This window comes from Ictidomys tridecemlineatus, chromosome 3, assembly GCF_052094955.1.
Source record: "Ictidomys tridecemlineatus isolate mIctTri1 chromosome 3, mIctTri1.hap1, whole genome shotgun sequence".
Taxonomy (NCBI): domain Eukaryota; kingdom Metazoa; phylum Chordata; class Mammalia; order Rodentia; family Sciuridae; genus Ictidomys; species Ictidomys tridecemlineatus.
The window spans coordinates 37,901,071-37,922,106 of NC_135479.1; the positions used below are offsets into that span (position 1 = coordinate 37,901,071).

At 57.6% G+C, this 21,036-nt stretch overlaps 1 protein-coding gene across 1 annotated transcript in view; it reads right to left on the minus strand.

Moving 5' to 3' along the window:
- The window catches only part of Tmem132e (transmembrane protein 132E), a 51,582-nt gene that overhangs the window by 9,338 nt on the left and 21,208 nt on the right, over positions 1-21,036 (minus strand). The window contains exons 2-3 of the mRNA XM_013359772.4: positions 1,178-2,108; positions 224-370 (exon numbers count right to left, since the gene is read on the minus strand). Coding sequence (XP_013215226.1) covers positions 224-370; positions 1,178-2,108 — 1,078 coding nt within the window. The remainder of the gene's footprint in view (positions 1-223; positions 371-1,177; positions 2,109-21,036) is intronic.

The window sequence follows — 21,036 nt, forward strand, 5'->3', positions numbered from 1 at the left end:
AGCTCTGAAACCCTCAGAGGGGACCCCATCCCTCCTCAGCAGCCGCCTTCTGTGGCCCTGGGCCTCTTCAGCCCTCTCGAGGTAACCTGGCCCCCAGGTCCCACATTGGGGTCCAGACCTCAGATTTCCCATCAACCAGGTCCCAGCCCTTCACAAGCCCAGCCTTGCCACTGAGGACCCCCCACCCCTCTAGGCGCCTGCTCTGCAAAGAGGTGGGGCTCACCAGGGGGGCAGGGGAGTGCCCTGGGCCCAGGCCACATCCACAGTGGCCGTTGAGTGCTTTGCCCCCGTCAGCAGCTCTGAGGTCACATGCCACTGGACACTTCGTGACTTGGTGCCTAGAAGGGTCACACCCTTTTTGGCCTTCACCCTGGAACAAAGAGCGAAGCAGAGGAGGGAGAGGGTCAGGCTGGGACCCAAAGTCTGGGTGCCTGGCCACCACCTCTAGGCTGGAGTTGGGGTGGGGGAACAGGGGAGCTAAGAGACCCTGAGTCCTAGACTTAAGGGTCTGGGTATCTGGCACCACTTAGGTACACATGGCTCATGTGGGGCGGTGTGTCCGTGGGGCCTATTTTATGTCAGAATTGCCCACCATGACTCAAACCATGCATTCCTACTGGGAAGCATCGTATGTTTTGTGGGGGATGTGATATGATCTAAGCATTTTTGAATTCATGAGCTGAGTTCTTCTGAAAGTGTAGAAAAAGCGGGAGTCTCAAAAAAAATTCTTCTCTCAACCCCAGGACTGGGACCAATGTCCCAACAGGCACATACACCTGTTGGTCTTATGGCTACCATCCAAGGGGGTGCTTTCTGATCTCTGACTGCTCTCTAGCCTTTGTTTCCTCATCTGTAAAGTGGGTGAGTTGGATAGCGGATGCTCCAGGGCCCTTGCAGCCCCATCCTGCCATTCCGGGCCTCTACATGTGTGAAAACTGGCCATATATGCCTTTGACTGTGACAGTAACTCCATTGAGATAAAGGAGAGGCAGAGGTTTTGGTTGCCATCAGAAGGGTTAAGAACATGGGGGCTCACCTAAGTTCACTGTCTCCTGCCATAGATGGGAGAGCCGAGATTAGGATGCTGGACAGGGATCCAGCTGGGACCTGGACAAGGTGTCCGGGATCTACTGGACCTTGGACGGGAAGCCAGACCCCTGACCCACAGCTCTGTTACCTGAGTGTGAAATGCTCCACGCTGGGGCTGGAGGGCGAGGAGGAGTTGGGGGCCAGGTAGAGGAGAATGCTCAGTACCTCCCCCGGCTTGAGCGGCCGGTCGGGCAGGCGGATCATCAGGTTGCTGTCCAGCCTGTGCTCCTGCAGCGCCCTCCGGGGTGGCGGGCGGAAGAGGCTGATGCTCCCGATGCGCAGCAAGGGGTGCTGCGTGGGGCTTTCAGCGCGCGCCCCCATCCCCTGCCCAGGTGCCCGCCGTGAGCCCCCGCAGCCGCCCGCCGCGTCGGGGGCGTGGAGGGTGTAGTAGAGCTCAGCCTGCTGGCTCTCGCCCGCGGCCTCAGGCTCCAGCCCATCGGGGGACTTGCGGCGGGCACTGGGGGGCACCGCGGGGGCCGGGGGTCCAAACCAGGCCAAGGGCAGCTCGGCCCGCACAAGGCAGGTGGCCAGGCCTCCACTGAGACGGCAGGAGCTCTTGACCTCTCGGGCATCCCTGAAGGCGTGCAGGCGGACACAGGGCAAGCGCTCGGTGACCCCAAAATCATCCCAGTCTCTGCCGGCCACGTAGAAGAGCACCTGCGCCACAGGCTGCGAGGCGGGCACCCGGGCGCGGACGATGAAGGCCCGCACCTTCCAGTTGACCGTCAGGCGCTCGGGGATGTCCAGGGTGCTGGAGGGCTGCAGCAGCTCCCGCGCTACCACCTGGCTGGTGCTGAAGGGCCCCAGGGAGACGTTGAGCACCGGCAGCTCCTTGGTCTGGAACACCACGAAGGGCTCGGAGCGCTGCAGGGAGCCGTTGACCACTGCTGGCGATGGGGGCCGCGCCTCCCGCAGGAAGAAGGCCAGACGCGTGTGCGACAGGCGGTAGCTGACCGGCAGCACTGGGCTGGCTGGAGGCCCCGGTGGGCTGGGACTGGCAGGGTGGGAGCGGCTGGAGGCTGAGGACAGAGCGCAAAGAGACCCAGAATGGTCAGGAGAGGCACGCTGGACCCCAGCCCCTGGCTGCCTACCTCTCACCCCCACAGACAGCCTGGTCCACTGTCTTTGGTGGTCCAGGGCCCTGCTACCAGGCACCCAGCCGGGCCCCACCTTTGTTCTTTGTTAATAACCCTCTTGCCCATGTTTCCTTTCTTCCTCTTGGGCCTCAGGGTAAAGCCAATCCCATCACAAAGCCTCGCAAAGCTTTGGTGAAGTTGCCTCCCCTGGTGCTCTGGAAACCTCAAGGCCTGCCAAATGAGCCTCAAAATTGTTTCTGCCTTAAAGTGCCTGGTGAGGACCTTCTGAAGTCTTGTGCCTTTAGGGCTGAGCCCAGCTCTGGAGACCAGGAAGTGTAACTCTTCCCCGCATGCTGGGCTCTGTGCCCAGCGCTCCGTGCTCGGCCAGTGTTAGCTTGTTTGATCCCCAGTGCAGTCCTTGGAGGTGGGCAATGCTATGATTTCCATCCACTCAATCACTTTCCTGACAATAACTTGTTTTTTTTTTTTGAGTACCTACACTTGCATCTTATAGATAAAGGAACAAAGATGACAGGGACTTTAATAACTTACCCAACTTGCCTGGGCAAAAGAGCCAGGAGCAGGATTTGAACCTGAGGCTACTTGGTTCTCAAGCCCCAGTCCTTAACTGCACCAGCAGTCTCAGATGATGTAGGGGTCTCCAGGGACCCCCTAGTTCCCCTTGTTCCCTCTTATCATACACACAGGGAATCTTGTCTTCAGTCTCCCAAACCTAAATGTGGGTCTTGTGTTTGGCTTCTCCCTTCTCCCAACCCTTGCGCCCCATTTAAGGAGAAGCTGCCAAGTTCTAGCAATTCTGCCTGCTGGCCAGTTGTTTTGTCCTGGGCTGTCCTCTGCCCTGCATCCCCAGGACCCTGCCCCAGGTCAGGCCTCACTCCTGCTGCAATGCCTAACTGGGTCTCCCCTCACCCCCTCTCTCCTCCTCTCTGGCATCCTGACATTCCCCCCCTCCCCTACCACAGCAGCCAGAGCCACCCTCCTCCTGGACAGGCCAGACCTTAGCGATCCTCACTCCTGTCTCAAAACATGGTGGCAGTGTCAGGGCACAGGTAGGACCTACAATGGAGGCCTGAAGTTGGAGATCCTTTTCTGGATCTTATAAACTCTCTGAGTCACATCTGTCAACTTTAAAATCAGGATGATAATCATGCTGGTTATTGTTATTTGTTCTGCGTTTGCGAATCCGATAAGGAGATGCTCTATCAATTGTGCAGCACAATGCAAACGTGGGGAGGTATCCCTAAGGAATCTCTCCTGTAGGTTTTACAAGATAAAGCCCACACCACCTCACAGGGCCCTCTACTTGTAGACCCAGGACCCTCTTTCCCCTAGGACACCCTTTCTCGAGCCCCTTCAGCAGGACAACCAGGTAACTGAGTGTCCTTACTGCATCCTCCATGTGGCCTTATGGTCCCTCCTTTGCTCATGTTGAGCCCTTTACATCCAACCCTCTCCTTATTCAAATCAGAATCTTCCTCCAATGCCACCTTCTCCAGGAAGCCCTTTAGGATGTGTCTCACTCAGAGCTTTGCCTTTCTCTCCAGGGTCCTCTCCCATCCTGCGTTGGGTGGGAGCTGATTGTCTATGGGGTCTGGCATCAAGCAAGGCTTCAACAAATCCCGGCTGATCTCCTCTGAGCCATCTCTGTTCAAAGGGGAGACCCCTGGTCAGCGCCAGACTGTCTCGGAGCTTACGTATATTTATCATTTTATCACTGTCCTGGAAACCTTGATCGTTTCACAAACATTCACACCCACTTCCTCCCGAAAGCAGTGAGCTAAAAATTCCCTGCACTCGAGGGTCCGGGTTCTCCCTCCTATTTTAAAAATCTGCAGTTTCATCTCCTCATTCAACAAAATAAGGCAATTGGCCTGAGCGAAGGCCCTTGGGGTCGGTTGTAGGAGGAGAGGTGCTTGGTCTCTCCACTCCTTCTTAAGGGTCCTCATGAGCAGCCCTGAGAACCCACTGGGGAAACGCTGGTCCCTGGTCCTCTGGGCAGCCCATGCTTTTGCCACCAGACAGTCTCACTGCATTCCCAGGAGACCTCCGTGTCCAGGCCCCTCTTTCCTGCTATGCTGTGTAGCCGGCAGAGAGCCACGGGGGTGGAAGTGGGGCAGTGGAGTCCAAGATGAGGTCAGGAAGATGTTTGCAGAGACACCCAAAACCTTCTTGTTTGGCATCTGAAATCTCAGAACGTGTCCCTGCAGCCTGGGAGGACTTGACCCAAGGTGGGCTTGTGGACATCCAAAGCAGTGTCCCGAGCCAGGTCATAGAAGTCAATCAAAGCAGGAGGACGCAGGGAAATGGGCTGTGGGACTGAGGACAAGGCCTCTCCCTGCCCAACACTCCCTGGGCACCTTCCTTCCCATTTGGAGCCTCGGATTCCATCTCTAAAATTTCAGTGGTCACGTGAGCCCCACCCACCTGATGGGGATGTTGATAGTGGCTGACAGACCCAGGGGTAGGACAGGCTCTGTGAGTGGTCCGGCAGCCCTGGGGGCAGGGGAGAATGAGGCACTCATGTGGTGGGAGTGTCGAGGGCCTATGAATGCTGGGCCTGAGGCGGGGACAGTCCACCATGCTTGTCCCTCTGACTTGGAGAAGGGCAGCTGTGGCCAGGAGAATGTGAGTGCTCAGGGCACAGGGAGAGCCAGACAGGCTGGAGTGAAGGAGTGGAGGGTCAGAACAGTGACCCTGCCCTCGTTGGCTATCCCCAGGAGACCCCAGAGGCTACTAAGTGGCACTTAGTTCCATTTGCCCCTCTCCCCAGCCCAACTTCACGGTGGACCATCTGGACTCCTTGGAAGGCACCGTTGGGGGCAGAGGCCACCAGATGGCCACCAGACTCAGAGGGGCGTGAAGGAAGGGATTGGGGAACCGTGTTTGCTTGTCCGCATCTACCTCCTGGGGAGAGAAGTGGTCTGAAAACCAAGGTCCTGGATGATTCAACCCATCCTTGCTGTTCTCAGAATCTGCTGAGCAAATGTGTCCGCCTCGGGCCTCTGCATGTGTTGTCGCCTTTGCCTGAGAGCGCTCCTCTCTCTCCCTGTCTCTCTGTCTTTGTTCAGCGCCATCTGTCCTGGCCGTCCCATCTACAGTACCATGTCCCACCCCCCTTGGTCTCTCTCCATCCTCTTTCTTGATTTATTTTCTTCATAGAATTTATTGCCCTCTAACTTTACACAGTGAGCCCGTGTGGTTCCTGTGCACTAGACACTGTCCCCAGGGGTGCACACACCGCCTCCCGCCTGCGCTGCCCCAGGGCTTAGAACAGGGCCTGGCACTTAGTGGGCCCTCATCAGCATTTGTTGAAACCAACACTGACCCGGATGCTGTGGGGTCATGAGTCCCTTGTCCCTGAGGCATCCAAGAGGAAAGCAGACGGCCACTAAACCTAGGAGTGCCTCTTGTAGCCTTTCGGCCACCTTGTGGATGAGAAATCGAGTCTGGGAAAGGATAGTACCTAGATGAAGGGAACAGCCGGCATTCAAAAAGGAGCCCCAGAAAATGACAGTGTTACAATTTTCGTATTTATGTCCTTGGGACACACAGCACCCTGCCCATCACCACTCGGAATCGCTCCGTCCTCTGGGCCCTGGGGTCTCCTCTGTGGCTTGGAACAAGGTGGGTCGCGGGCACCCTGGCACTAATCTCTGCTTTCCCTGCAACCAAAAGGAAGTTGCTTGACTTTTCTGAGCCTCAGTTTCCCCTAGAAGCGTGGGTAGCCCTGGAAACACTCTGGTGTGACCGGAGGAGAGGGGGAAGTGAGTCGGGAGGAGGCGGCAGATCACACAGTAGGTCAACTTCTGAGATACTAAGGGTGTGCTTGCTAACAGGCATACGACCCTGATCTCTGGACATCTTGGAGCATCGGCATGCACGGGCCTGGGGAGGAGAAGCTGCTGGAAGGTTCCGGGAAGGAATTCGGATGTGGGGTGGGGGTGGGGGATCAATAGCATTGGGAGGTGGGTGAGAGAGAGGTGCTTCAGAAGTGAGCCGGGTGGCAGGGTGGTAGGGTGGTGGTGGTGGAAGTGACAGCTGGGACCCGCCTTGGACACACTCAACACAGGAGCTGCCTCTCACCCCCAACCTGGCTGGGAGCCTGCAAACATGGACACACATACTGGCCCTCGCCTGCCCCTCAGGGCTCATTTGAAAATTCCCGCCCACCCGGCCCTCTCCCCTGTGCCATCTCCTGTTGAAGGAACTTCTCGTGTCTTCTCTGGCTCCTGAGGGGTCTCGTGGTTCAACTGTGTCCCCCTATGTTGAGGTCCTCAGGCCCCGTATCTCAGAATGGGACTGTATTTGGGGATGGGGTCTCTAGTGGGGAATGGAGTTAAGGGGAGGCTGTAGGGGCCCCTGATCCAGGGTCCAGGACACAGGTCTACAGAGAGGGAAGATGATAAGACGCAGGGCAGACAGGACGAGGGCCCTGGCCAGCAGCTGCCCTTCCAACACCTGGTCTCAGGCTGCAGCCTCTGGAGAGTGAGGATGCACTGCAGCCAGCTGCCCAGCCTGGGGCGCTGTGTTATGGTGGCTGACCCAGCAAACATGGGGGCTGGCCTCAGTTTCCCCAGTGAGACACGGAGGCACCAGGATGGCAGAGGAATGGTAGTGATGACTGAGGTTCCCAGCCTTCCCCATCACCCCGGAACCCTGCCAGAACTGTGGCTGGCAAGTGGCTCTCCCCGCACAGGCATGGCCAGCTCTGTCCTTCCCACAACCAGAAGAGACCGAGGAATGAATCTGCAGGTAGAAAGGCATCGATCCACCTGGACCGCAGGGGGAACTGGGCATGGAGTGGGCGTGGGGTCCTTGTCTCCTTCCATGCCCAGCATGAGGGTCCCCTCCCCCGGAAGCTCCTCTCATGTCACCTCCCAGGGAGATGGCTCCTCTTCTCCCTGAAGCTCTGTGCTCTGTGTAGCTCTGGCCTGGACACATCAGGGGCATGGCCCCAGTGCGGATGAGAGGCAAATGACCAAAGAGCAAGGGACACTGGCTCGTGAGCCCCTCTGCAGTGCACAGGTCTCTCCAGCCACGTCCACCTCCAGGAGGCAGAAATCTGCTTTCCTCCCGTGGCCTTTCCAAGTGGACCCGGATATGGGTGACCCGGGAGCTGAGTCCACTGTGCACAGTACCAGGGGTGGCATACAGTGGGTGCTTAATAAATGTCAATTCTATCTACTTATGAGGCTGGAGGTACCAGCTTCGGGCCAGTGGGTAGACAGAGTCCCTTCCCCTTCATCTCAGGCTGGTCCTACTTGTCTGGGACATATGGGTCCCTCTGGCCACTGCCGGATGAGCTTTTTCCCTGGGGGGGGGGGTGCAGAGCCAGGCCCCTCCCTCACCTTCCTGAGCACATAGATGGGTCTTCACAGAGGCGGGGGCCAGGCAGGCTGGTGCCCTGGCCATCTCTTTGCTTCTAATCAAGATCAGATACCTCCTGCTTCTACCTCTAATTGTCCCCAAATTAAAACTAATCACTTGTGAATCAGAAAAAAACAAACAAACTGTAATTAGTTTTGGTGAGTTGGAGGCTGAGGGGCCCTGTGGGGCACGCCCATTGGGATGGAGGGTGTTGGGCTGACCGGGAGAGCTCGGTGCTCCTCCATGGGCCATGCCTGAGGTCAGTGTCTGCAGATCCTTCAGCACCTGCTCCGGAACTTGGCTGAATACAAGAATCATCTGGAACCAACACACAGCAAACAAAGCCTGGGGACCGATCCAGGTGGACACTTTAGAATTCCCAAAGGACAGTCCCCGAAGCCTGGGTGTTTAGCATTCATCCCAGGCGCTGTCACCATCACGGAAGTTTGGAAAACAGCGCTAAGTAGGGAGGGTTGGTGGAGGAGCTGAAGAGGTAAGGGGTTGCATAGTGCCATGAGGCTGCGCTGACGGGGAATGACGATGAATTTCCAGAGCCTGGAACAGTGCCTCACCAGACAGGCACCGGGTCCATGCATCAGGGAGTGGACCAATGAATGAGCCAACGAGAGGGAGCAAGAACCAGACTAACGCAGTGGGGAGGGTCCCAGGGGCCCCTTGGCCTGTGACCAGGAGGCCAGGGATGGCTACACCCAGCAACCCTTCCCCAACCCTGACCCAGAGGGCCACAGATTCAGCAGAGGCGCTGCCTAGGAAGCCGAGGCCTGGGGTGCATCGACAGGGGCTCTGGAATGGCCGGCTGCCTGTCCTTGGCTGGTCAGAGGGTCTGACCTCGTGTGCAGCTCTCTGCACCCGACTTCCCGAGGGCAAACAAGGCTTCACAGCCAAAAAAAAAAAAAAAAAAAAAAAAGCAACAGACTTTGCAGAATAGGGCTGCCGTGGGCACACCCAGGTCATGAGAAACCCCCTTGGGTTTTTAAAGAGAATGAGTGGTACTTGGTGCTTAGCAAGGGCTTTCAGAAATGGGCACGCTCTTGCCCCGTTGGTAAAGGGTAAAGTGGGTAAGCTTTCCAGAAAGCAATTTCAAAATCTGTTTTAAAGGCCTTAAAAAATGTTCATGCTCCTTAACCCAGTAAATCCCTGCTGCGGGGATCTAATAAGCAGAAATCTGCTCAAAGGTTTATGGAAAAAGGAGTTCAGTGTGATGTCATGCTTATTAGTAAAGAATTAGATAGGACCCAAAATGTCCAAAAGTAATGTTGAGTTAAATAAATGCAAATGCACAAGAGGGATAGGTGTGAGTCCATTAGAGATCAAGTTTTTTTGTTTTGTTTTGTTTTGTTGTTTTGTTTTTTAATGTTTACTCAGTTGAAAAAAAATGCTCACAAAATAGTGTTAAACTGACAAGGAAGAGCACAAAGAGGCTCTGTGGCCCCGGTACTGACCTTACATGAGAAACACAGACACAAACATACACTGCAATGCTAATGGTGGTTATCTCAGAGGGGTGGGGATTACGACTGATTGTTGTTATTTTTTTACTTCATGCTTTTATGTATTTTCCAATTGTCTGCAATGAACATGTATTGCTTGTAAAATTACAAAGAAAACAATAGATGAAGGAGAGTGTTTGAAGCTTTTCCAAGAATAAAAAAATAAAGGAATTAAAACAATCAAACAAAAAAAGGGAAACCGTGTGGCTTTGGAGAAACAAACTGGCATTCAAATCCCTGCTCTGACATTTCTTAGCTGTGTGACCCAGGGCAAGTGACTTAACCTCTCTCACCCTTAATTTCCATATATGTAAAGTGAAGATCAGGGAACTTATTTCATGAAGTTGCCATGATTAAATAAGAAAATGGGTTAGTGTCGTCCCTGGTAGACTCGGTGCTCCCTGTCATCTGCTCCTTGATTTCTTCACTTGACACTTATTGGTTGTTGGGGTTCTGAGAGGAGGGGTGTGCTGACCTGTTTTTCTCCAGCACTTGGTGCCTGTTTGGCTCATGGCAGGTCCTCTGTCAATGTCTGTTCAGTTAAATAGGACAAGTCAGAGTTGACAGGTGCACAAAGCAGTGTCCCAAGGGCCTCAAAGGAAGCATGGAGGTGGAAGGAGTACTTGCTGTCGGGGGCCCTAGAAGCCAGCGCAGGAAGCTCTGCCGCTGACCTTGGTCAGGTTCCCTCTCCTCTCGGGGCTCAGGTCCTCATCAGGGGGCGGCTTATAACCCCCGCCCTGCATGTCGCATGGGTAGCTAGAGGTGGGCAGGGTTGTGTGTGCAGGGATCTCGGGGGTCCCTGCAGCAGGCAGAGTTCAGCTGTTCCCAGGGGGACAACAACGGCAGGGCCAGGAACACCGCCTCCCCTCCCTCCCAGGGCAGGGCCCCCGCGGCTGTGGACAGATGCTGCTGCTCATGGTGAGGCTCTAGCCCAGCCCAGGCCAGCTCTGCGGCCACTCCAGTGCCACCTCTGGGTAGTCTAAGTTGCCGAGATTCCTCCATACAGGCCAGGCCCCGTGGGCGTGCACACACTGGAGGCTGGAGCTGCCCTGGACCATGGGGGCTGAAGGGGAGAGGAGCCCAGTGTGTAGGCAGAGGAGAGGTGCTTCCCTAGGGCCTGCGGCAGATGTCCACCCAGCCCCGGCCTGACCCACCTCCCTCCTCCAATGTGCCCCTTCCCAAAGCAGCTGGTGCTCCTCACCGTGAGGCTGTAGACCCCACCTCTACGGCCCCTGGGGGTCCTCCTGCAGGGCAGGAGGGCGTGCCCTCTCCTCCAGTGCTGCTCCCCAGATCTGAGGGCCCCAGGTGCCTGCAGCCTTGAATGTGAGCAGCCTGTGGCCACGCCCCTCAGAAGGGTGAGAGGAAGGGCCTGGAAGCTTGCAGTAGCCCAGGACCCCCAGGAGCTCTGGCTGCAGGCTGTAAATCCTGGAGAGGCGGCCGCCGCCCCACCCCCATCCTGGCCGCTACCCAAGGCTGGACTAAGTGGGCTGCGAGGAAGCTGCAGGAGGGGCGCCCCCTCCCCCCTGCTCTGAGCCCCTCCCCCCGGGGCTGCCGGCTCACCCAGCGGCCCTGGCTCGCTGCCACCCGCATGGGAACTCCCTAGCTCTTGGCAGAAGGGATGTCAGGTCCCTCCCCCGCAGTTTGCTGAGGAGGAACCTTTGGGTCAGGAGGGCGGGGGTGGGACTGGCTTAGCACCCTCCGCCTTGGCTTCCTAAACTGTAAAGGGGGTGGGAACAACACCCCTTTCACTGGTCGCTTTGAGAAGCAAACGCTGTAGGGGAAGGTCATCCCCTGCCCAGCGCACAGCGAGCCCTCTCTAGATGTTAGCTCTGATTTGAGCGTTATCACCCTCATTAGCTGAATCCTCACGGCCTCCTGAGCCAGGGTCCAGGGGTCCTCCAAGGCCCGGCAGCGGGACAGCCGGTTCCGGGGAGGAGGAACCCACACTGCTCTCCCGGACTGGCTGCTGGGGGAAATGCCCCCTGCTCAGGGCAGGGCCCCCGCTGTCTGTCATCCCAAGCACAGAGGCTTGCCCAGGGACAAAGCTGAAGAGAGGGCTGGAGAATGAAGGAATGAGGGACGGGGGACCCTGGGGGCTGTGTCTGCTTACACAACCCAAGTGTGAGCATGAGCGTGAGTGCACACACACACACTCACGCACAGCCCACCAAACTTCTCTGGCTGGTGCGTCCTGGGTCATCTGTCCTTACCTGGACACTCCTTTTGTGCTCTCTGCCTAGAGGCTGCAGCTCTCGGAAATCAAAGGCCCTGGCAGAGGAGTGGGGAGGGGAGGACCCGTGGCAGAATGAAAGAATGGGGCTTGCTTAGCTCACTAGCTCCCCAAGGGCCCTGAGGAGGGCCAGGGGACCAGGAGGACAGGTGGCCACGGGACTCCAAGAAGCTTTGCCAGCACCCCACCCCCAGGTTACAGCCAGCCCTCGAGTACTCTTGGGTAATGGTGGTGGTGGTGGTGGGGGCTTGCCCAAAGCACACAGTGAAATAGCGCCCTCCCTGGGGCTCTGTTCCCCTCTCCCTGGTGGCCCCAGGGGACCTTCCCTGCTGGCCTCTGGTGGAGCCCTCCCCCCACACTGAGAACAGTCCCAGGGGAGACCAAGAAAAGGCTCCTTGGTCCTGGAGACCAGCTGGGTCAGGGTCCCTGCCATGCCCTCAGTCTTGGGGGTGGGAAGGGGTAGCCTGATGGGCTGGTGTGGACCTCTGTGGGCAGGCCCCATAAGAGGTACCGCCAGGCTTGTGCTGGGCCATGGGGTCCCAAGACAGAGCGACCTGGAGCTTCGTGGCCCAGTATTGAGAGGAGAAGTTAAGGCAGAGGTGGGGACAGAAGCCCTGCCCCTCCAAGAGCATGGTGGCCTGGGTTCTCCCTGTCTCCGCTGTGAGTAGGGGCCTGTGCCTATTTCCCCTCTGCATCTGTGACCTCAGGCTTGGGACCAGGGTCTAGCAAGCTTGCAAAGACAAGAAGGCTTTGTGTTTCCACCTCAACACCCCCTCAGCCCCAGAAAGAGCTTGGATTTTTGCAAAACTGGAGGGGCCCCTATCTCTCAGCCTGTCCCCAGCAGTGACCTCCCCAGCAAACCTGCAGCCCCAGCCCTCAGTCTGCCCAGCTGTAAGGGATCTGATGTAAGGTCCCTGTGATGGAGAGAGCTGGGTGGGGAGCCTGGACTGGAGGAAGCCAGGTCAAGGGTTCTTTAGTCCCCAGGTCTGGAGCCAGCCAATGGGTATGGGTCTAGAGGTCAGAAGAAACTGTCTTAATAGTCCTTTGTTCCCAAGTGCCCCCCCCCCCACCAGCTTCCCCTCACCCAGGCCACATGGAGTCAGGGGCTTTCAGTTCAGCCTAGAGCCTTAGAGGAGTTCCACCTTCACTTAAAGACAGGGCTGCAGAATGAAGGAATGGAGGGGGGACCAGGATCTCGCAGCTCCCTCCTCCTCTCCGCCTGTCCTGGCGTTTCTTGGGTTTTAGGGTGGCCACGAATGACTTGGAGAAGAGGGCAGTGAAGGGGCCTCTTGGAGAGGTGGCCAGCCCAGTCCTCAGCACCCCCACACCAGGGCTCAGGGCAGGAGGAGGGCAGGACCAGAGGGCAGCTCTGACAGGTTGAGAGTGGGACCAGAACTGCCACCAACACCTGTCCTCACAGGCTGGTGGCTGATCTGCTCTGCTGGCCTGCCTACCCAACCTGCGGAAACTGACTTGCCCCAGGGGGAGGGGGAGTGGGAGGGGGAGCATCGGAAAGAAGGCAAGGCTGGGGCTGGAGGCAGGGGAGGCAGGGGAGAGAGAGGCTAGAGAACCCAGGGAAAGAGGCAGGAAGCTCTCTGCTGGGCTGGCCAGCCTGTGGCTGTGGAGTGAGGGAGAGGAGGGGAGCCAGGGCAGTGGGAGGGCCCGGGAAGGAGCCTAGCAGGACCTGTGCAGAAGGTGGCTCTGGCCTGGGAATGAGGGGGTGGGTGGCAGCAGGAGTGCGGGGGAGGGGTGCGCTGTGAGTTACACTAAATGACGAATGTGCATTATCCTAATTATAGCGGAGCAAGCTGAGCCTGCCCACTGGTGCAGCCGCCTGCATCTCCTAATAAGCAATTAGCCGCAAACAACAGAAAAGGAAAGTGTGTGTGTGTGTGTGTGTGTGTGTGAGAGAGAGAGAGAGAGAGAGAGAGAGAGAGAGAGAGAGAGAGAGCACTCACACATGCTTGCCGTGAGTGGGGGTGGGTTTGGAGCTGGGCCTTGGGAGTCCCTGGGTCTCCTGGGCCCTGGACAGGGGTACGGCTGCAGCAGACCCAGGGCTCTCGGGGAGAAGTTGAGCCTCCATGTCTCCTTCTGCAAAACGGGGCCAGCAAAGCCCACCAGGGACAGTTGTGAGGAGTCTGGGATCCAGGCTCCCCTGGACACTCCCACGGGACACTCCCACCTGCCGTCTCCCCCAGGGGGCCCTCCATGATTGGCGGGGGTCCCACTCTAACTTTCCCTCAAAGCCTAGGCCCTGTTGCCCCGGGTGTCTCTTGCGCCATATGATGGACTGAAAGATGTCTTCTTGAGCATCCTGGGCATCTCCAACAGTGCCAGGAAGGGGCTGCAAGCCTTTCGGGACCAAACCACTGGCTTTACAAGTGGGAAAACCAAGGTCCAGAGGAGGCAAATCCCTCAGGCCCAGGATCTCACAGCTCCCTCCTCTCCTCCACCGGGGCTCCACCTCACTGCCACCCATTCTTCCTCTCTGAGGGATGCTCACCTCCCTGCTCCCCAGCCTCAGGTTCCCTTTGGCCCTGAACTGTCTGTCCCTAGCTGCTCCTGAGTACTCTCTTCCCACCTCCCAGCCACCCATAACCCCGGGCCTCTCTTGCTATTTCTTTGCCATGCTGTTCCCTCTCTCAGCGGTGCTGTTCCCCACACATTCCATCCGGTTGGTGTCCTCTGTGCCTGGACATCTCCCAGGTGTCACCCCCTCTATGAGAGCTTTCTTGACAGCTCCCCAAGGGCTGGGTTAGGCCCCCGTGTCTGAGCCACCACATCCACCGCCTGTCCTTTTGCTCTGAGCTGTGACTGTCACTGTGTCAGGTGGAACCTTGCTGAGGGCAAGGACCAGGCCTGTCCCCCTGCGGCCCAGATGCCTGGGACAGTGCTAGGGCTTGTTACGGGATCCTCAAAGATAGTCAACAAATAAATATTTATTCAGCCTTTCTTTGCAAAGACCCTGCTGGGAGCTGCCAGGGAGAGAGAGATAAAGAAGAGAGTTTCTGCCCTTAAGGAATTTGCCGGCTAACAGGGAGACGGACCAGACAAGTGCATAAATAACCATGCTAAAAGGTGGGCAGCGCCGGGAGGGAGCCCTCGCAGAAGTGAGAGCTCCCGGGGGCTCCAGGGGGAGCCAGAGCCAGCCACCCACACGGAGAGCGCTTTCAGAGGGAGCGGCTGCTGAGCAGAGGGTCTTGAAGAGTGGGTGGAAACTCAACCACAGGCCGGCTGCGGTGGCACCTGGGATGGGGGAGGTCAGGGACACTTCGGGTGGAAAGGACAGGGTGACGCGTGGGAACCAGGGAGGGAAGGCAGGTTTGGATGGAGAGGCATAAAACAGGAAAAGCAGAGAGATGAGACCATGGGCCCTGGAGGGCCGAGGCTTTGAGCGCCTGGCGGTGGAGCGTGTGGCTTTATTCCAAAGGCTCTCAAAGAGTGTTCCTTGGGGCCCCGGGGGCTCTGTGAGACCCCCCGAGGTCCTGATGTTCTTGTCGTGGATTTTCCACGTGGGCTAATTCCAGGACTGATGGTCCAGGACATGGTCTCATGGCAGTGGGGGAGCCACTAGGAGGAGGGGTGTGACACTGTGAGCTGGCGCTTGTCCCTGTGCCCCACCCCCACCCATCACAGGGTGACGTGGAGGAGGTGCTGGTGCCTCGCTTGAGAAGCTGCTGCGATAATTAATCTCCTGAGCGGTCAATAGCACATCTGGCCAGCTAACCTAGCTACGGAAGGACCAAGCCCTCTGCCCAGGGCTGGGCATCCTGAGGGGAAGGGGCATCTCCTTCCCTCCCCTGAGGGCTCTTTCTGGTCACAGCTGCATCCTGCTTCCTCTTCCGGTCCTCCTCTCACTCCACTCTAGTCCTCCGTCTCCTCTCCTCCCACCCCTGCCTCAGGCCTGCCCGGAGCTCCTGCTTATGAGGTGCCCGGAGAGCAGAAGGGGGCAGGGCGGCATGCACAGCTGAGCACGGGACTCTCCCCAGGCAGCCCCCAGAGCTCCTAGAACATGCCTCCTCACTGCTGCTTGATGCAACTCACCCCCCCCCACACCACCACCCATCTAAAAAGATACTGAAAAAATATCACCTCCTCCAGGAAGCCTGTCCAGAGGACAGGGAGCCAGGCTGCTTTAGGTATCTTTGTGTCTCATGCCAAAGAATCTGAGAGGAGAGCAATTTAGGACCCGAGTCCCAGCCCAGGGGAAGAGAGGAGAGCCCGAGCGGATTAACCACTCAGCCGTGAGTGCCGGATGGGAAGCAGGACTTCTGGGCTCTGTCTCCACCGTCCTCGCCCTCCTGACTCCAAACCTCAGCTGGAGTGTGCAACTAGACATTTTTTGAAGTTCCCCATAGTCCTCAGGTTCTGGAAGAGGCCACACAAAAGCAGATGACATCCTCTTCAGCGCTAAGGCCACCTGCTCCCTGGTCTCTACTAGAAAGATAACTCTTATAGTGTTCTGAATGCCCACAGCTGGGTCTGGTTGCCAAGCACCTCCACGCCTCAGTTCCAAGAAGGAGAAATGGCAAAGTGGATTAGAGAACTGGATTCCCAATTCGCTGAAGACTCCAACCTGTGGGAAGGGGGAAGGTCCCACTCGGAAAGTCAAAGTGTCGTATCACGGGTGCAGAGGTGCCGAGTGCTAATTCCATCCTGCGGCGCATTGTCCACAGTAACGAGACGGTACCCCCACTCTTTCTGCCACCGGAGAACGCACCGGTGGTCTCAAGTGTACACAGAGACACACTGCAGCCGCTCAGCTGCCACCCGGATCACAGATCTGGAATTCAAACCCAGTTCCAACGCCAAAGCACCCCCAAGGGGTATCCTGGGGAAAGGCGATATACCGTGACATAATAAGAAAAAATACATTGGATCTTTGTCCCTTGTTCCTGACACGTGGCTTCTAAAACCTTTGAGCTTTCCAAATGATAGAGTGAGAGGACCATCTTCCGATATTCATAATGAACCCCTTTACCCCATTCCTGAGTTTAGGCTAATGAGCTGGCTCTAGGAGGATGCCCTGGTTGCCCAGGGAAGCAACCATGTGCTTGGAGACTTGGCCCTATGGCCCCTCCCCTGACCTCTGGGCAGAGTCAGGAGCTGGAGATGGAGTTGACCACCAATGGCTAAATATGCCACCCATCCTGCCTGCATGAGGAACCTCCGTGAGACCATTCCACTGCAGGATGAGGGAGTTCCTGGGTAGTGAACACACCGTGTGCCTGGATGGATGGAGCACCCGGGTCCCTGGGGACGGAGCTCCTGCACTTAGAACTCCTCCCTATCCCTCTCTATGTACCTCTCCATCCGACTGCTCGTTGGTGTCCTTTAACAATATCCTTTCTAATAAACTGGCAATGGTAAGCAGGTTTCCCTGAGTTCCCCGAGCTGTCAGAGCAGATTATAGAACCCGAGGAGAGGCTCCCGGTAGCCAGGATGGAAGGAGCACGGGTACCCTGGGCAGCCGGTACTTGCCATCGCATCTGAGGTAGGCAGCAGTCTTGTGGGATGGAGCCCTTAACCCATCAGCCCCGCAGGAACGCCCGGCAGCTAGTGTCAGAATTGGATCCAACTGTAGGACATTCACTCGGTACCTGGTGAATTGCTGGTGTGGAGGACAAAGCCCTCACATTTGACGTCAAGGTGTTTTGGACAGAGAACTGCGGTCTCCTTGTGGAAGGGATTCATTCCTTGTCCCCTCCTTCCCGACCTGAGCACCTGTCTCCCCCGCCCAGGTTGCCCTTGTCTGTCTCCCTGTGCCCTCGGGGCCCTTGAGGAGGTAGATAGGGATTCCCATCTCTATTCCAGTTCCCAGCTGGTGTAAGGTTTTCCTAAATATTGGTTGAATTAGATCAACCAATATTGATTGAGGGCAGCCTGGGAATGAAAAATGAGTTAGTGATTTCTTGGGGTCAGAGCTGCCTAGCAATAGAAGAGGCGGCCTCATAGGGCAGAGTTCCAGTCCCTGGGAGGACCCCAGGCACTTGAAGCTTGGCAGTCTCCATCAGGGATGCTGCATGAGCCTTCTGCATGGGTGGAGGTGGCCCGATGCCCTTCCAGCCCAGGTTGTGGGAGGCTCCTATTGGCTGGCACTGCTGCCTACTGCGTGGAGGGTGGAGGAGAAAAGGAAGGAGGTCAGGAGAGAGGAGAAGGAGGGACGAGTGGGAGATGGTGTGGAGAGAGGGGCCCTTGTGTTTCACTTTGGCAGAGGAGGTGCAGCCAGGGGGAAAGGTGAGACTGGAGCTGGAGACATTTCAACAGCCATTGTCTCTGCTCATTAGGGGAGGCCATGGGATCTGGGCATCTAGAATGACCCTCAAAGTCCCCTGGGATAAAGAATTGGTATTTTTTGGAGGTGGAGGAATCTTTAAGAGGTGGAGCTTGATGGGAGGAGGGTAGGCCATTGGGGGCGTGTCCTCAAAGGAGATAGTAGGACCCAGCCCCGTCCTCTGTCACGTTTTTGGGGTTTTTTTTGCCATTGACGGGATGATTTTGCTCTGCCACACACTCCTGCCATGACGTGCTGTCCCTCACCCCAAGGCCTAAAAGCAATAGATCTGCCCAATCATGGATGGGAACCTCCAAAACTGGAGCCAAAATCAACTCTTCTTTAAGTCAGTTATCTCAGGTATTTATCATAGCGATGGAAGCTGACTGACACAGGGGTGGGACACTGCCCTCAGTCCAGGTGTCCCTGTCTGGATAGGAGACCCAGCAAGAACTGAAGCTGGGCACCCCTCTCCCAGGACCAGGCTTTTGAGCCGTCCTGGAGGTAAGGGAGAGGCAGAGCCGTGTGGCAGATGGGATCTAGAACTCCAAGCCCATGTGATTTGTCTTCTGATTCTGCCCAGCCCTGGCTGTGTGCCTGGCGGGTGTCCCTTCCCATCCCTGGGCCTCCGTTTCCAGGCCTGTGTCCTCTCAGCCCCCTTCCGTTTGTGACCTCTGGACCACCCTTTCCTGGGTGAGAGACGGAACCCGTGGTCTCAGTTCTTCAGGGTCTGGAATAGCAGGACCCAGCGGCAGCCAGCCGTGGACCTTGGGATGAGCTTGCCTTCTCCTGAGCTGGGCTTGCCCATGCCTGGCTGAAGCCCAGGAGACCTTAGCTAGCAGGAAACACGCAGAGGGTGGAAGAGCCATCCTTTTGGCACGACTGGGCCTTTTTTTGCTAAAAGAAGAATGTACTTCCAGGAGGGCCTGGTGCGGACAGCAAGGGAGAAACGTGCACAGGCCAGGACTGGCCAGAAGTGTCCGGGGGTCCAGCCAGTGGGAGGGCCTGGAGTCACCCAGCCCCGGGCACCTGCAGACTCGCGAGAAGAAAATCCTCCTTGTTTTTAAGGGCATAGAATCATGGCAGGGGCAGGGGGTTATGGCATATGCATGGCAATAACTAATAAATCTTTCCCAGACGCCTGGAATCCAGCGATGCTGAGGGGCCTCGGAGGGGTCGCTGCAGCCCTTCCCCTGCCAGTATGCAAGGCCACCGCTTAACCAAGCCACAAGGCAGTTCCTTGTTTGTTAGCAGTCAAATAGGACACCAGGGCCAGGTCAGGCTGCTGAGAGGCGGGGGGCACCTGGGGCTTGCTCTGGGGGGGCAGGAGAGGCCTGGAAGGGGCTGCCCCATCTTGCCTGGCCACACCTACCCCTGAGGCCAGGGCACTGAGGACGCCTGACCTCTAGGTTCCGACGGGAGACGGCTCTCTGGGCCCAACTCTGAAGCACAGTGAGGATCTTGAAGCTGGGCCCAGCTTCTCTCATCACACGGTTCATGCTCTGAGGGCCCCAATTGCCCGTGTGACAGTCAGGGACAAGGGACCTGAGTCTGCTCACTTAGGACTTCACGGCTGATTACATAAGGAAATAAAAGCAGGTCTTCAGGCAGCGAGGACAGACACGTTCCTCTCGGTGCAGCCAGCACGTCTGCGGGCTCCTCCAGCGTTGCCCCCCTCTCCCTGCCCAGTTCCTGAGCAGCTCCGGGGAGCTGGGTTCCAGGCAGTAGCAGCCTCTAGATCAACCTGGTTTTGAATCCCAGTCTTGCCTCTTTCTGGCTGTGTGACCTTGAGCAAGTTGCTTCACCTTGCTGAGCCTCAGCCTCCTGTCCTTCACAGCGTTGATGGTAACATCTACCTCGTGGGGTTGCCTGAGGATGGGACGGTGAGTGCCACACACAGGGCCTGGCACCGAGTGGTGCTGTCATAACCCTTGGCAGTGCCATTAGTCACCCATCATTCTCGTTAGACGTTGGGCTTTCTCGTTCTCGGAGTGCGTTCATTCTTCATCTGGTCCTTTAGGAGGTTACTGTGTTCCACGTGGGGCATGGAGCACAACTGGCCTCTGAGCTAACAGAGCTGTTGGGGGCACCCAGAGCGGGCAGTGGATGCCACCCAGGAAGCACAGTGACCTCAGCAGGGAGCCGAGTAGGAACTGCCAGGAGGAGCCTGGGTAAAGTGACCGGGGCCTCCGTGGTCACCTGCGTGGGGTGGGCACAGTGTGTGTGCATGTTTGGGAGGAGAGTGCAGAAGTGTGTGGTGACACAGACGGGGGAGGCCAGACCACAAGGCCCTGGACACTGCCACCAGGAGCCCCGAGGATCTGCTCCTCCGCCCCAGTCACGGGAGAGGAGGCCATCGCAGGTGGAGGGCCGGGATGACCCCGCAAGGTTTTCACTCTCTTGGGGAGATGGAGGCCGGGAAGAGACTGAGGCCAGGGCAGGCACTCCGGGTGTGATGCATGGTCCAGGGGAGGCCAGCAGGTCTGAGCAGGGTGGTGACAGTGAGGAGGCCAGCTCCCTACCTACCAGGGCCGTGTGGCCTTGGGCAGCTTACCCCGATGCTCTCTGGGCCTGCAAAATGCTGTTGTCGTGAGGATTAAACGAAAGAAACATGCGAGGCCCTTAGACGGACGCCCAGCACTGGGTGTGCGCTCAGTGCGAGGTGGCCACTGTGGCCGTCACTTCACAGCCGGGTCCCTGGTGGGCTCAGGCCAGATGTGGCCAGGGAGTGGAGAGATGGGCGAGAGGGAGTGGCGCGGGGGGATGGGTGCATGGTCCAGGGACCAGGCCAGGCCATGCATCTGGGTCCCACCGTGGCTCTGTCTGCTGGGGGCCACAGCGCCCTTCTCCTCTTCCCGGCACCTGGCACGGCCCAGGGCTTTATTACTGTAACCAGACGGCAATGCTGGGCTGAGCCCGGAGGTCATCTGCTGGCTTCTGGGGAGTACATCTGCTCAGTGCATAGGGCACAGGGGACATCTGGGCCCAGCGTCCCCATCTGTAGTAAGGGGAAGGGGCTGAGTGGTGCTTCCCTGGGGTCTCTCGTCACCCTGGCAGCTCTCGTGGCCTGTGAGTCGTCAGCCTCCAGGGTCCCGGCACCCATGCCTGGGAATGTGAGGTGACACTCATGTGACAGGAAACACGGTGCCTCCTCCAGGAGAGGAGCCCGGCCAAGGGTCTCCTCCACCGTCACTCTCCTGCACCCCGATGGCCCTCCCTCACCACGTTCCACTTTGTGACCACACAGGAGACTTCAACAGGGAGGCCACCCCAGCCTGTGCAAGGGAGCCCAGGCTGCAGAACAGGGACAGGAAGGTCTCCCCCAGAGGCCATGCCACCTCCAGCCACGCATGGCTGGCTGAGGGGCACTTCCTGGAGGACCACCCGAGAAGCAGATCCCGTCTACCTGTGCAGGGACCTTCTTGCTTCCACCCCACTCAGACCCCTTCCTGCTTCCCCGTCTCCTGC